This window comes from Mustela erminea, chromosome 13 (genome assembly GCF_009829155.1).
Source record: "Mustela erminea isolate mMusErm1 chromosome 13, mMusErm1.Pri, whole genome shotgun sequence".
Taxonomy (NCBI): Eukaryota; Metazoa; Chordata; class Mammalia; order Carnivora; family Mustelidae; genus Mustela; species Mustela erminea.
The window spans coordinates 52,760,995-52,776,890 of NC_045626.1; the positions used below are offsets into that span (position 1 = coordinate 52,760,995).

At 41.6% G+C, this 15,896-nt stretch overlaps 1 protein-coding gene and 1 long non-coding RNA gene across 11 annotated transcripts in view; one reads left to right on the forward strand and one right to left on the reverse strand.

Annotated features, from left to right (window-relative positions):
- DLGAP1 (DLG associated protein 1) overlaps window positions 1-15,896 on the reverse strand; it is an 876,459-nt gene that overhangs the window by 107,965 nt on the left and 752,598 nt on the right. For 8 of the 10 annotated variants that reach the window (XM_032311577.1, XM_032311574.1, XM_032311573.1 and 5 more), the window contains one exon: window positions 9,527-9,556. The exons of the other annotated variants lie outside the window; for them this stretch is intronic. In XM_032311577.1, the coding sequence (XP_032167468.1) occupies window positions 9,527-9,556 (30 nt within the window). The remainder of the gene's footprint in view (window positions 1-9,526; window positions 9,557-15,896) is intronic. 10 annotated transcript variants of the gene reach the window in all.
- Window positions 596-6,696, forward strand: LOC116572481. The gene is made up of 2 exons (XR_004278356.1): window positions 596-627; window positions 3,576-6,696. It is a non-coding gene; the product is annotated as an uncharacterized LOC116572481 (long non-coding RNA).

Below are 15,896 nucleotides of genomic sequence, written 5' to 3' on the forward strand. Positions count from 1 at the left end.
GATTATGTCAGCATCACTAATTGTTACATGTACTATTAACAAACTTCCATTACATTTGAAAATACTTTGTGGATTAGGTTTTTTTCATTTTGTGAGAAATTCTGAAGTATGTACTTTGCCAGAGAATCAGCTAATCATAAGCAAAATGAGTTTTACATATGTAATTTTGATTGTAAATAAAAACTTTCAAATGGTTACAGGAAGCTCATTAATGGGAATGGGAATCATTGTAAAAAGGTTTGAATGTACAGGGTGGATTTTCTTACTTATTTATTGTAGAGGGGAAGGGGAGGGGCAGAGAGAGTGTTAGGCAGGGTGCACTGAGCATGGAGCCTGACACAGGGCTCCAGCCTACGAGCCAGAGATCAGAACTTGAGCCCAAACCTTGACTGCTTAACCACCTGCACCACTCAGGTGCCCCATTAACCTCCCTTGTTTTCTCATTCATTCATTCATTTACTAATTAGGCTCCATACCCAGGGCAGGGGCTTGAATTCACAACCCTGAGATCAGGAGTCATATGCACTACCAGCTGAGCCAGCCAGGAGCCCCTACAGGGTGGATTTTCTGGAAGAAGCCAAGTTCTGGGCCTGTGATTACCACAGGATGAGAGCTGATTTGCCTAAGGTAAGTGGGTAGTTAAGTATGGAGGTCAAGCTCAGACCTTGTCTCTGGGCTGTGGTGGTCTTTCTGTTCAGGGTCTTTGGGGAGCAGTCTCCTTCAAAGTCTAGATCCCCCTCAGGACCTGCCAAACCAGTGCCTGTCACTGATAGACACACATTCTGGATTATGTTCACTTATATATGCTCCACTGTAATTATTTACAAGAACTAACCGGCTGCTCCCTCACTGAGTCTTGTGAGACTGTGCCTGGCAGCAGTGGGAACTAAAAGTGAACTTGGAGATTTCACGGTGTGCCGTATCCCTTGGACAGTTTATAACAAACTGAGATGAAACCACTTTTAACCTATCCGGAGACACAGGCATATAGAAAAGGAGGGTAGTGTGGCAGGTGATTTCAAGGGTTACAAGGGTTTCAAGGGTTTCAAGTCCTGGGTTTGAAAAATTCTGTGACCTCGAGTTAGTAATGTCACCATGCCTTGGTTTCTTCCTTTCTAAAACCGGATGATAATAATAAAACCTACTGAATTGGGGCCGCCTGGGTGGCTCAGTTAGTAAAGCAACTGCCTTCAGCTCAGGTCATGATCTCGGAGTTCCGGGATTGAGTCCCACATCGGGCTCCCAGCTCCATGGGGAGTATGCTTCTCCCTCTGACCTTCTCCCCTCTCATTCTCTCTCTCACACTCTCTCTTTCTCAACTAAATAAATGAAATCTTAAAAGAAAAAAAAAACTGAGTTACTGTGAAGTTTCAGTGAGATAATGTATGTGTTCTCTTTGCTTGCTTTAACTATGAACAGTTTATAAAGTGCTCAACAAGTGAGCTCTTTGTATTATTACTTGCTTTCATTTCTTATCAGTAATCTAGCTCTTTGTCCAGGACTTAAAAAGCATACCCAGGAGATAGGCATTTTCTATATTATGTACTGCTGGTCGAATAGAGAAGGCGCAGCCCCTGTGAAGGGGTATATGGCAATGTCTAGTACAAATATGTATGCATTTACCCTTGACTTGGTAGTTCAACCTCTAGGAGGGTTGTTTTTGTTTTGTAAGCTTTTTTTTTTTTTTTTAAAGATTTTATTTATTTATCTGACAGACAGAGATCACTAGTAGGCAGAGAGGCAGGCAGAGAGAGAGCAGGAAGCAGGCTTCCTGCGGAGCGGAGAGCCTCATATTGGGGGGGGGGGGCTCAATCCCAGGATCCTGGGATCATGACCTGAGCTGAAGGCAGAGGCTTTAACCCACTGAGCCACCCAGGTACCCCAAGCATTTTTTATTTTTAAATAATCTCTACCCCCAATGTGGGGCTCAGACTCACAACCCCTAGGTCAGGAGTTGCATGCTCCACCAACTGAGCCAGCCAGGCCCCCTCTCAGCTTCTAGGAGTTTTGAGCCAGTGTCATAAAAGTAAAAACGAAACAACATAAATAAACACCTAAAATATATTGAGTGTCTGTAGGCCAAATACTGTACTATATACTTCAACATGATCTCCTTGTATTTAAACCTTTAACCATCTGGAGTGCTAAGTAGCTCTCACCCCATTTTACAGATAAGGCAAGTGTGGCTCAGTCACTCGCTTCTGATCACAACACAGTCAAGAAGTCATGGCTACAAAGTTTGAAACTAGGAATGTCTTTTTTACTATCCTATACTTTGTTCCAATAGAGTGTCGTCGAAACTCGTGGTAGGAGCTCGTATTTGAGAAGGCCATCTATAAAATCAGTCCTTGAAAAGAAATTTAACTAGCCTCTATTTCCTGGAGGGCATATATTGAACCACAGAGCCACATACTGAACCACCAGCCACAGATCTGGTAGCTTCCTGTGTTCACCTAAGGATATGTGTTGTTTAAAACTAGGAAACACCTGAACATCCATACCTATCTCCAAAACATTTCCGATCTGTAAGGCATTGGGATTGGCCCCTGATTTTGCATTTCACTGAATTATTGCAAAAATGCTTTGGCTTTTTTGTCATCAAAACCAAACCAAAAGTTGTATGCGTGCTCTTTGAACTTAAAGCATTCATGATTTCAACAGAACTGTTGTATGTGCACCTGCAGCAATATTTAGAGATGTGAACATCTTAGTTAAATACCAAATGTACATGGGATCATCTTCAAGTTGATTTTACAGTTAATTTTAATGGGTGTGATGGATAATTTAAGAGGGTGTGATTTCCAAGGTCAAACTCCAGACCCTGCCATCAGGTAATTTTAGCAGTTGTCTGAATTATGGTATGCTCCAAAATGAACAGTAAGTTCAAACTGTAAGTGTGGATGTAAAATGTAAAAGCCATTTTCTAAATTCAGGATCAAAATAGTGGAAGTGGCTCTGATATCCCTGTATAATTTCCTTCAAAAACTGATGAGACCGCTAGCCATGAAAGCTGCCTTCTTACATAGATTAAGAGAGTTATTCTTTTAAAGGGGGAGCTTTGTTTACATTGACAACTTCTGGTAGATGGCTAAAAGTAATAAAAACAAACACATAGATATTGAAACTTAACACTCTTTAAAAACAAGAAGAAGAGAAAGAAAAGAAGCCATTGTCTAAAATTGGTAGATTTTCCCATACAGCTTGTTTTTGATTTATAAATTTCTATTTCCTACCCCAGAGAGAGTGGTGGAGGGTAGGTTATGGCTCTTTGGAGGCAGGTGGTCTTCTGGGTTATGCTAATTTGTTGCCAGGGGCTCAAAGCTTCTTATTCAGCAGAGAATAGTTTCTGGCTACAGAAGTTCAAAGATTTACAGAAGGCTGCTCTCTGGATAGCTGTTCTTGTAATCACTTTAGTCCTCCTTATTAAAAGAAACTTCCAGTGTTGACAAATGGCACACTCAGGAAGCCTGAGTTCATAAACTACCTCACAGAAAATATTATTAATATTGATGAAATTAGTCTTTAACACTTTTCCTTTTTTTTTTTTTTTTGTCTTTAACACTTTCTTGAACCAGCCTGAAAAACCTTTCCTTTCTTCCCAGCCCCAGGACTAGAAGAGCAGGTAAGGGCACAGTCCCATCTGATGAGAACACCCCCCGTTTCGGGTTGGTTCCTGGCACTGTTCACTCGGGGAGCTGCTCCCTCTCCACAGAGATGTCATGGCTCCTGGTGAGGTGATCAGGGAACCCTATTCCTAGTTGCTTCTCTCTTAAGTTCTCTCAAAGTGGGAAAGCAAGGGTTGAGGCTGGTGGTTTGTCTGTGGCTTTGCCCCAAATCAAGCTGACTTTCAGCCGCAGGCTACGATATAATCCTAGTGGAAGTGATTATTTGTTTGCAAGATCTTTGGACACTGGGAAGAGGGGTGCTATAGGAAGCCTTGGGAACACTGCAGAGAATGGGGAAAAGTAAAGAAGAGAAAAGAGCCTGTTGAGCACCTACTGTATTCTGTACATTGTTAAATCCTTTATGTATACCATATTGTTTGGTCTTTATAGCTTCTCTGAGAAATAGAGATCTCCATTTTATTGGAGAGCAAGGCAAATGTTGGTTAGCGGCCAAACCCATCCAGTTAGTGGATGGCTTTCTATTGCCTGAAGGGGCACCCTGTTCACTTTCTGTCACAGGGAAAAAGAAATGTAGCTGGAGTAGAGGAGCAAGGAGAGGGAAGAGAAGGAGAGGAGAAAGAAAAACTTAAAAAAAAAAAAAAAAGATGAATGTGAGAGAGCGCTGAACCTTTGCCAGTGGTTGTTAGACGTTAATGCTATCTGAAGTGAGGGTAACCCCAAGAAAAACTGGAAACTAGGCACACCTTGACTCATCTTCCAGCTTCTGGGTCACACTGGGTCATCTATGCCATTTTAGGAGGAGCCTAGTTTTTAGAAACTGTTTGGTAGATTCTCGACTTAATGCTTATCCTGCCCAGAGACATTGCTTTGTAATAGGAAAATTTCACCCAAAGTATTGTAAGTCTGAACCTTTGAGAAGAGATCATTTCTTTGCTCAGTCGGTGATCCAGTTTCCAAGTTAGCCTTGGAAGCAGGAGGTCTGCGTTTCTTTGCAGAAACAACTCTCTAAGTATTGACTTCAGTTTCTACAGTATTCTGTTTTTAGCTTCCTGACACACTGCTTACTGCTTTTCACTCTGGTGGAACCAAGAGGAACTCCTTCCCCCAGGCAGCCCTTCCCAATCTCTGTAGCTATCTGACTTAAAGGTCGGAAAAGATGTTTCGTTTTGATTTCTCATGGTAAAAACGTTGAGACCTCATTCTAAATTTATTTCTGGGAATAGGTCCATCAGCTATCTATTTGTTAATGGATTTACCGCAGTCTAGCTTGACATCTGAGCATATGGGCTTTGCTCAAAAAGTAGAAAGACAAAATGACAAGGACAAAATTCATCTAGGGAGGAAATGACATTAATAAATTTGGAGTATTTTTTAAATGTTAAATTCATTTGGGGTTGTTATGGTATGACTATTCGTGTCCCCTCAAAATTCACGTGTTGAAAACTTACACCCCCCAAGGTGATGCTATTAGGTGGTGGGGCTTTTGGGAGGTGAATAACACAAGAAGATGGAACCGTCATGAATGGGATCAGGGCCCATATAAAAGGGATCCCAGAGAGCTCCTTCCCACTTCCACCACGGGAGGACACAGTGAGAACTTAGCAGAAGAGGGACCGCAGCAGACACCAATCTTGGATTTCTAGTCCCCTCAACGGTGAGCAGTAAATCTGTTGTGTAAGCCACAAATCTACCATAATTTGTTGCCGCAGCCCAAACAAACCCTGACAGGGGTATTTGAGATGCACTGCACGTCATATTATGGAGAACAGTATTTCTTAAGCAGAGAAATGGAGTATTTCCGTATTCAGCATGCAAGTAAAACCAGATCATAGTTTTGAATCGGAAGAACAGCTCCATTTTTTATAGATTTACCATACAGGCATTATGCTGTGGGTATTATGAATTTTGAATATGGGGAACAAAGATTGAATAAAGATTTTACTTTTTTTCCCCCTATGCCTGAGGAGTCATTTCATTTTCTGGGTCAGAGGCTGTGAGGCCATAGAAAGCACCACCTCAGATATGACAAAATTCTTAAGTCCTCCCCGCCCGAAGGGGATTGTGGCTCACCAGCCATTACCATGGAGAAGTAAGATACTTAAAACCTACCTAAATAAAATGAAGTGACAAGAAGAAAAAAGGAAAACAAAAGCTCCACATGGCCAAGGGAGGTTTTGTTGATGAAATGGAAGCTGGTCGTGGAGACACAGGAAATTTACTGTTCACACAGGTTTCATCTCTGTGGCTCACTGAAGCCCCATGGCATGCCTATACAGGACACAACTGTGGGCCAGGACTTGAAGAACCATCTCATCTGTTCGATATTTTCATAGTGGCTCATCTGTTCCCATTTTTGAAGACGTGGAACTTTTCCAAAAAAGCCAAATTTCATTGTATAGGCTTTCTAAAGAGTTTGATGCCATTTTGGTATTTTGGATTCTCAACTACCTATGAAGTCTAAACAAATCACTTTTGAGGCAGATTCTCCTCATGGAACACACCCAGGTTATCAGTCACCAGGGCCTGTCACCAGCCTCTGCTGTCTCATCTTGTCCCTCCAGGCTGGATGCCTCCTTCCTAATTCTCCCTTTGCCACATGTCTGAACATACCACGGATCTGGTGGATAAAGAGCGGCTGCCTGGGGCTGGACCCTTCCTCCATGGAAAGAAAGAGCAGCCTGTATAGAATGTCAGGGCAGGCAGCCTAACTCAGGCCTGACTCATTTCTTTGTGACCTGCATTCTCGTTTCTCCTTGATGAGCCTGGTGTGCTGGCCCCACTTGTGGAAATATGTGCCCGGCTCCCTGCTTCAATTTCAAGAGGGAAAATCCCTTCTAAGAGGCATATTTAGAAGATTACATCATGGACTTCCTGGTACAGAATGGTTTTGCTCCCATTAGATGAAAGAGTTTTTTTCCAGTTACTATGCCCCAGCCACCTCCCACCTTCCCATTCTCCCAATTTGCTTCTGGATGTTTCTCTCTTACCCTGATTTTATTCCAGTGGGATTATCAATCAAAAGTTAGAGCCCAGAATCCATCAGCATTATCAATAAAACTTTGTAACTATTGATTTTGAAGTTTTTTTTCCTGGTCAGATATTTTTCTTCATTGCAAAGTCGGGACAGCATTGATGTGTGTTACTGTGTAAGCATAATTTTAGGTCTTTAAAACATGAAAGCACATTTGACTTTTAACCTTACCATTAATGCGGTATAAATAGCTTTTTTCTTTTTGCTGATTTAAAAAGCTTACGTGAAGCTGCAAAATGCTGAAGGGGGCACCCCTGCTTCAGAGAAAGAGAAAGCAGAAAATTGCATGACGAAAATACTTGGTGGAAAGTAGCACAGGCAATCTTTGTTGATTTTTCTCTTACAACTTTGAGAATTGTTTTTCCTTAAAAAGAAGAGAAAAGATAAGCTACCTAAAATAATGCTATTTTTAGAGTTCTACGATAATCCCAAAACAGAGTCATTCTTAAAGAAAAGGTAGGTTTCATTTCTGGCCATGGATCCCCTCCACTGATTTACGTACTCCTTGACATGATTAGCGGGAGGAAGCTGCCTCGAGTTCATACCCCAGATGGAAAATAGCAAGTACAGTAATCAGCTAAGCATTCATAAGGACTGCTGTCTGAGGTTTGATGTCGGACCAAGAGATAGTCTCACACGCATTCCACTAAGCATGCTGGTCAAAAATCTCACATTCCAGATGCACTAAGAATGCATGCGTTGAGCACACACGCACCCCACCCCCCACCCAAGACTGCGCTCCAGACAGCCCCCCTGAGCACACGTGTCCTAACACAGTTAAAACAGAGCATGCTTCCAAGCCTTCAAGCTTCCACAGCCCTCAGCCAAGAAGCACCAAAGATGCTCAAGCTGCAATCGAAGGGGGCCTGACCTCTCATACCCACAGCTGCCCCAGTGCACTTCCCGTGAGCCCCAGGGGCTCAGGGGAGGCCCAGAGATAAGGAGGCTCCTGAAAAAGCCCTAAGCAGTCATTCTGCTTCTTGCTCTTGTTTTTCCTGACTCGCTTCATTCTCTGGACAATGCAAACCTGTTCGAGGGGTTAGGCTAGGCCATGCTACCCAGTAGTGGCAGTAGTCACTAACAAAACGATGAATGGAACAGTAGTTCCAGCGGAACAAGAGTTTAAATTATCTAATGTTCTCATGGGCTCCTGGCTTTTTAAAACATTTATTTTGTCTTTCCATCCTTTTTTGCAAGTGGAATACAGTGCTTTAGCCAAATAGGCAACGTAAAGCTCTGACTTCAAAGCCATTCTTTGATTAAACATCAAAACTGCCCAGGGTGGACCAACTGTTATCTGGAGTTCTACAGATAATTAGCTGAAACTCGGTGGCTCATTTGCCACTGGGAGTTTCTGCAGACAAGGCCATTCTCATGGACCTGCTTGATTTTGTTGCTGTCTCCTCTGTTTTGTTAGGCTGGGAGAAGTTTGGATAGTCTCACGATAAGACTCCCATGTTCCCATGCAGAGGAAACTTGACTCCTGCTTGGCCTCATAGAGACCTGGAACTGGCATGGAACCCTCTCTTGTGCTTAATATGACATCATTTTGCTCCTCTTTCTTGACCTGGAAACACCACTGCCTGCACCTTTTCCTGGTCCCTCGCTTACTTGAAAAGAGCAGCATGCTTTCCACTGTGAATGTCAGAAATGCTGCCTTTTCAACTTTGCTTTGTGAAATAGGATGGTACTAAGTCTACAGAAGGCACAGAGTTCCCCATTTTGCGTTTGCCAATCCTGTGGGTACATGACTGAGCTCCTCCCTCATCTCCCAGTCTTCAGACTCCAGCCCATCCAATCCCTGTGCTTGAATTAAGCAGATGGTCTCATCACTCCTACCCCCTGGCATTTTTCCACTTCCCACCTCCATGCATTGCTCATTCATCAAGCCACATCTCCCTTTAAATGTGAAGACTCACCTGAAAGCCCACCACCTCTTCCAAGGAGCCTCCCCTGATTAAGTAGGGATGAAGGAACCTTCGAAGCATGACTGACAGACTCCCGATAAATGAGAACACACACACCCAAAACAAACACAGAGACTCACAAGAAGGGAAAATTACACATTGGCTACTTGTGCTGTGTGCTTCTATGAGGATAAGGAGATCAACCTTATACCAATAACCAATTAATCATTTCAGATGATGGAGTATTTTCAGCACTCTTGGGGATTAGCAAAATCCTGCTGTCCTCTCCCACACCAATCCTTCTCTTTCCTTAAACCCCCTTTCCCTTTCTTCTTCACTTTCTGCATGCATGGCTAAAGGGAATTGCCACTTGCTAGATATGGATGATGCAAATACCGTCGACAGAAGCTGGTCCTCCTAGTGCCTCCTGGGTGCTGGTGGATCACACTGCCTGGGGAAAAGCTGCATCTGAGGCCAGTCAGTGCCTTCACCACTTAGGGTTCTCGTCAGGGAGCTTGAACAACTCCATGCCCACCGACTTGGGCAAGCATGTTGGCTACGTTGGGATGAGGGACCAAAACACTGTAGAGAAGGCCCTGCTGAAAGAATGGGGGGCAAGGTTTCTGGCAAGACTTTACATCCAGCCTCAAATAAGGCTGCTGGAGAGAGCAAGGGGATCTGGAAAGAGCCTTGGATCTGAGGCAATCACATCAGGAAACAGAACGAGACACGTTCGCGCCCCTAAAGACTGCCCTCTCGGGTCAGTGTTCATGCCACGGGTGGAGGCCCGAGAGACTCATGGCATTGAATGACCAGAACGAGGAGAGACACAGATGGAATGGTGACAGCTGGCAATTAGAACAGGCACCACACACTGCTGCCACAGACGCTTTCTGGCTACAAAGCCACGCTAGGCAACCTTTAAGCAAAACAGTATTGATTTTGTGGTTGTGAAAACGTACCTTCAACTGCAGAACTCAGTTTTATGACACCTTGAATAAAAACAAAAAGTGGCAGTTATATAATGGCCCCAAATGACCTCTTCTCGTCTTCTCAAAACACACACATGCTTCGGATCTAGAGTTTTTGCTGGTATTTTGAGGATTTAACTAAACAAACATCAACTTTGAGAATAAAGTAATTTTCAGTCCATTGTTAGACTAAATGATGTCTTCATTAATCCCACTAAAACCATTTGGGGGAGTTTTTTGCTGAATAAGCCATCTAACACGTTTTTGGGTAAAACAAAGGCCAAGTCTGTCTGAATGACTTTCTATAAATAAATCATGCTGGATAGTGAATTGATGAAACTTCACACAATGGGACACCAGTGGCTAGTACTTTCTATTTAATGCTATGTATAGAGATTGTTTGATACATGTTGGGGCAGGGTTGCTGTCAAAATATATAACAAGTGGTTAAAAACCATGGTGTGATCTGGCAGCTTCCTTCTCTGAGCTGGTTGGGCCACAGGCCATTTACTGGTCAGATGTGTTCAGCGATCCCGCTCCCTGCAGGTCAGTAAAAGGGCTTCTTGAGGGTGTCAGATTGTTCATGAAGCAAGTAGACATTACTCTTGACTGGATATTCATGTGCCTTTTCAGTGAATTTAAAGACTTTAAATTTAAATTCAGTGAAGTTAAACACTTAATTGAGGTAAATTAGACTGGGTCCTATGATTTGATTAAAAATTCCCTTTTTTGGTATGTCATAGTTATAAATAATATTCCCCAAACCCTATGTGATAGCCATGATACTTTAGGCTGAACAACAATATCTATTTACAGTTTCATGTCATTGACATTCTGGTTCTCTTTCCAACCAGAGGAGTCTCAAATTAAAAGTGGAAACAAAACCCTCTTCAAAATCGATAAGCCAAATTAGTATGAGCATGAACACGTACTGATTTTAACAGATTGTTAACAAAGAGACAAACTTGCTCTCCACTACAGCTTTCTGAAAAAGTTCCTTTTAAGTTACCTATCGAATTTCATCTTTCCTGCAGAACCAGTAGTGTCTGGTCAATGTTTAACAAAGGACTCTCCAGGGCAAAAAGTATGCATATAAATGTAGGTGTGTTTTTCCTGATTTTTACTGATATAAATGATGTATGATACATAATCTAAAAAAATAACAAAATACACAATGCTCTTTATTTCAGGTTCTGTATAATCAATTGATTCACGCAGAATGCTTTTGTTGAGTTTGGTCCAACTCTTGTATTCCTAGCTAGCAAGTCAATCACTATTGGACAAAATCACGCATTGCGTTTCATCCCACTCTGCTCTTTTCCCAATAAATTTAATTATCACTACATCTCTTCTGTGGCTTACTGCTGAACTATTTTTCATGCTGTCATATAAATTATTTTCATTACATTAAAACTCTTTCAACTTCAACACTAGGTAAGTACTTCCACTGTGGCCTATTTCAGGCGACCAGCCTGATGTCAGGGAATGTGGTGTTGAAAAGAGATGGGCAAGGAACAATAAATACCATTAGGTAGTATTTTGACCATGCAAGTACAGTTGTTATAAACAACCTCAAGAGTATGGAAAGTAAACTGTAGTCAAATGATGAGAAAGGAAAGAGTTTTAAGTATTTATTACCTTTGTTTTTAATATAATTTAATTATAAGTTTATATCTTCTATAACAATGGCTGTGTTTGATAATGGGTTCACAGAACACCCCAAAATAAAAGAATTTGCTCTTGCAAGTTGGTATGAACCAAATCTAGCATAACGTTGTCACCACTGATGTTCCTTTCCACTCAGGCCCACAGAAGAAAATCTTGATCTTCAGAATACTTCCTGAGCTATTCATAAAAGGGGTAATAATTTAACAGAACGAAGTACATGTAAGTAAGCTTAGCATTTGCTATTATTTTTCCAGTAATTTCAAACCTTTTAAAACTGTCATACATACTATCCATAGGTCACCCGGGAAATAACAGTCACTGACAGTCAACCACGAACATAACCTAAATGGACTTGGCAAGCCCACTTATGCCAAGAGGTATGAGTCACTGGCTTATTAAACAATGATCCTGTCTTTTTTTTTTTTTTTTTTTTTTTAACTGGAGGATTCTTATACAGGAAATCAGTTCATGATAGTGATTTTTTTTAGCCATATTTATTTTTGTGTATAACCATGGTGTCAGCAACTGCCATTGAGATAAAAGGACAACAGTGTGCTCTAATCAAGGTGCTCTGATCAGGCTTTATGCTGGTAGAACAAGAAAATCAAAACAAATTTTTATGGGATTTGTGGGTGGTGGTGGACCAGAGCCCAGTAATACTTTTATTGAATAAGGAGAAAAAGGTAAGTTAAAAAAAATTAACATCTGATTTTAGAGCTCTAATTATTAACATTATCTTAAAAACATTAGTGATTCATCAACTCCATATAGACGTCTCCTATTTTTTTTTTAAACCCCAAATGAAGCTTTTTCCTATAGTAGGACAGGCCTTTATAAAGATATTGCAAAATAACTGTGTTGTAGTGAAAATATAGAATTAGCTAAATCTAATTAGATAGCTACTTTTAATATTATACAGAAATTGTAGAATGAGGGGAAGACATTTTATTTTAAAATACGAATATTTTAAAAAATTTGAATATTTAAGAAATGGTTGATGTTGATGCTGAAAAGCTACATGTAGCACTGTTGACTTCCAGGACACACGATAGACGTTATCTGGTGACTGGCTGACATTGACATTGCCTGGAATTCAGGGTAAGCCATAACACATACATATATGTATATAGACACACAGTGGATCCTACTCCTCCCTAGCCCTCCCTTTAAAGTTTCATCATCTGCAAGTGTTAGAAAATAAAATGTAAAAAAAGAGAGAGAAGGAAAAGACACCTCAACTTGACATCTTAATGTAGCAAAATTCCTAATCTTGTGGGTGATTTGTGCAGACCCTGTCTATTGTTTTCCTGCAAGTAAGAGCGAATCACTACCCGGGTAAGCTTTCAGTAACACTTCCCCAATTCCAAAGTTGTTCCACCCTCTTTCTTACCTCTCTCACCTAATTCACCTAATTACTAATTTCAGTTGATATAAAATAATTTTTGAGAGTCAAGTTAGAATAATCCATGTTTAAGTGTGAATAACAAGGGCTCACTCAAATCTTCCAGTGACACCTAATTGTTGTTGGATTGGTAATAAAATTTTTAAACCTGTCAATGCCCTATGTCATATATTCCTGCTGATATTGTTATGTCATCTGACTTTCTCCCTTTTCCAAGATTCATTAGCCACTTTGGTCTTTTCCCTGGTGCCTAGTGCCCTGCAGTGCTAATTCCTTTCTGCCCATGGGGTGCCTCCCTCTGCGGTGAGTGCTTTCCCCTGACCCGCTAGATCTTCCTGCGCAGCCCCTTCTCTTCAGATTTTACTTCAAGTTGTCCCTCCCTCAGAGAGCCCTTCCTTGATTCTTGTATTTAGAGCAGACCCAGTAAGAACTCTGTAGACCCTCTCTCTTACTTATTTCTTCTATGCCAGTTATTCCTATTTGGGATTATGTCACTGATTTATCACTCGGTTCCTTGTTTATATCTCTCTGCCCCATTACAGTGTAAGCAGAATGAGAGCAGAGACCTGGTTTGTTTTGCTTGCTGCTTTAACTCCCGTGACTAGAACCATGCCTGGCGTAGAGCAAATACTCAAGTATTTATCTATTGAATAAGTGGTCATTCCCAAGTGTTTCCTGAGATCCTAAAAAGAGAATTTTATCAATCCCTGCAAATGTAAATCAAACATGTTGTCTTAATTGTGGATAGTGTTGAGCAGAATGCTCAGATTTCACTATATTGACCACTGTCTATTTCTACTTGGAGGCTGGTCTTCGTGGAGGCCAGTGAACATTGCCATGTGGCATAAATATACATAAATTACAGTAATATTTAGGTTTCAGGATTATACTGTTAAATAGATTCCCAAGAAGTCATTTTATCAACGAATTGGAGTCAAGGTTATGCTGTAAATGGTCTTCAGGAAATATCAACTAATTGATTTTATATCCAAATGCCTCAAGAATTTGCAGTTCTTTTATCTCTACTGTCATCACCTTAGGGCAAGCTGCCATAGCAATGCTCACACGAACCTGTATAATGTGATAGGGATCGAGAAAGAGGAACCAAGAAAGGACCATTCAGTTTTTTATGTCCTCTTTCCGATGCATTCTCATACTGTAGCTGGAGTGGTCTTTTCAAAGGCAAGTCCAATTATGTCATACCCCTCACCCTTTAAAATTCTTAAATGCCTTTTCATTTTTTTTTTTTTTAAAGATTTTATTTATTTAACGGAGATCACAAAAGGCAGAGAGGCAGGCAGAGAGAGAGGAAGGGAAGCAGGCTCCCTGCTGAGCAGAGAGCCCGATTCGGGGTTCAGTCCCAGGACACTGGGATCATGACCTGAGCCAAAGGCAGAGGCATTAACCCACTGAGCCACCCAGGTGCCCCACTTTTCATTATTCTTTAGTCCAAGATTGAAAGCCCTAACAGGACTTGCATAGTCCTTCATGAGGTTACTCGTGGCAGAATAAAAATGCCCACAAATTCTTCCGTTCACCTCCCACAGAGGAATAGAAGTTGTGTCCCACTTATTCTTGAATTTGGGCAAACTCTGTGACTACTGTGACCTTTAAAATAAAGTGGAAATGAGACTGCCTGGGTGGCTCAGTTGTTACGTGTCTGTCTTCGGCTCAGGTCATGATCCCAGGGTCCTGGGATCGAGCCCTGCATCAAGCCCCGCATTGGGCCCTGCATGGAGCCCTGCATTGGGCTCCTTGTTCAGAGGGAATCCTGCCTGTCCCTTTCTCACTCCCCCTGCTTGTGTTTCCTTTCTCACTGTGTTTCTCTCTGTCTGTGCCCAGGCCCATGAACCTGGCAGTCTCTTCCTGTCTCTTGGATCACTCCCTCTGAGAACCCTGAGACACCATGTTACAAGTCCTGAGCATGGAGGCCATGGTAGACATTCTGACAAACAACGTAAGATGAGGGAAGTTGCTAGAATGCCCTGGGGAAACTGTTGGTGGAAGCTGGGAGGACAGGGAAAACACTATCCTTGGAGACTGGAAGGAAAGTCAAGTCATCTGATGTAGTGGTGGGATGTTTGGCAACGTTATGACCTATAGTAACATGGAAAAACAGAAAACATACCTAAAATAAATAACATATTTAGATATATATAAACTCATATACCTAATGAGTTTGTAGATTTTTAGTAAGATTTCCAGGAAAAAACATGTAGAGTGCTAGTTAGTTTTTTCCAAGAGTTGTATATAATAAAGTACAGGTAAAAAAATATGTGTTAAACAAAGAAAGGGACTTCAGTTTTCAAGCAAAATTTAGAGGAAATATAGATCTAGGACTTGTTGGTGTTTTTGTTTTTGTTTTTTTTTTTTAAAGATAACAGGGTTTCATAATCTTAGCCTTTCCAATGACAAAAGCTCCCAAAGTATGAAACTTACTGAGGATGAGGACTATCTCAGGGGTATAGCTGTAAGACCCATTTTTATGACTATAGAAAGATTTAAGCATGTGCCTCAAAAACTTATGAAGAGATGAAAGGTCTTCTAAAAAGGTGGTTCCACAGCACCCTGAGCCCAGGCCAGAGAAGTGCCTGTCTGGAGGAAAACTGCATGTGTTTTGTCTATTAGAGTGATGTCTAATAGGATTCATAGGAAGCCCATGAAGATATCAAGGGAAGTGTTTAGCGGATACATCATCAGTGTGGACAAAAATGGGCAGAGGTAGTTCAGAGTGAGAATCTTTAAAGCCTCCAAGCATCTATGGGCAGGGACTAGACTGATAAAATTAATCAGTTGCAAATGACATCTTATGTGCTATAGACTGAGTCTTGTCCCCTATTCCTGTCCCCTGCCCCAAATTCATATGTTGAATCCCTAACTAATCCTCAGTGTGATGGGGTTTGGCAATGGGGCCTTTGGGAGGCTATCTTCAGGATAGGAAGAAAGTTCTTACCAGAACCTGACCATGCTGGCACCCTGATCTCAGACTTTCCAGCCTCTAGAACTGTGAGGAATAAATATCTGTTGTTCGAGCCACCCAGTCTATGGTATTTTGTTACAGCAAAATACCTGAGCTGACCTAGACGTTAAGGAAACAGGATAGATGACTCGGAAGGTGCAATTAAGAGTTTGGAGGAGGAGATAAGAACTGCAAAGATTCATCCCTGGGCAACAGGACCAGGCCCCCAGTGAAGGAACTGGCAACATATGGACTTCAGAATTGCTCTGGACCAGTAGATTACTCCATGCCCCTCCTTCTTCCACTCCTGACTAGGAGAGGTCATTACACTG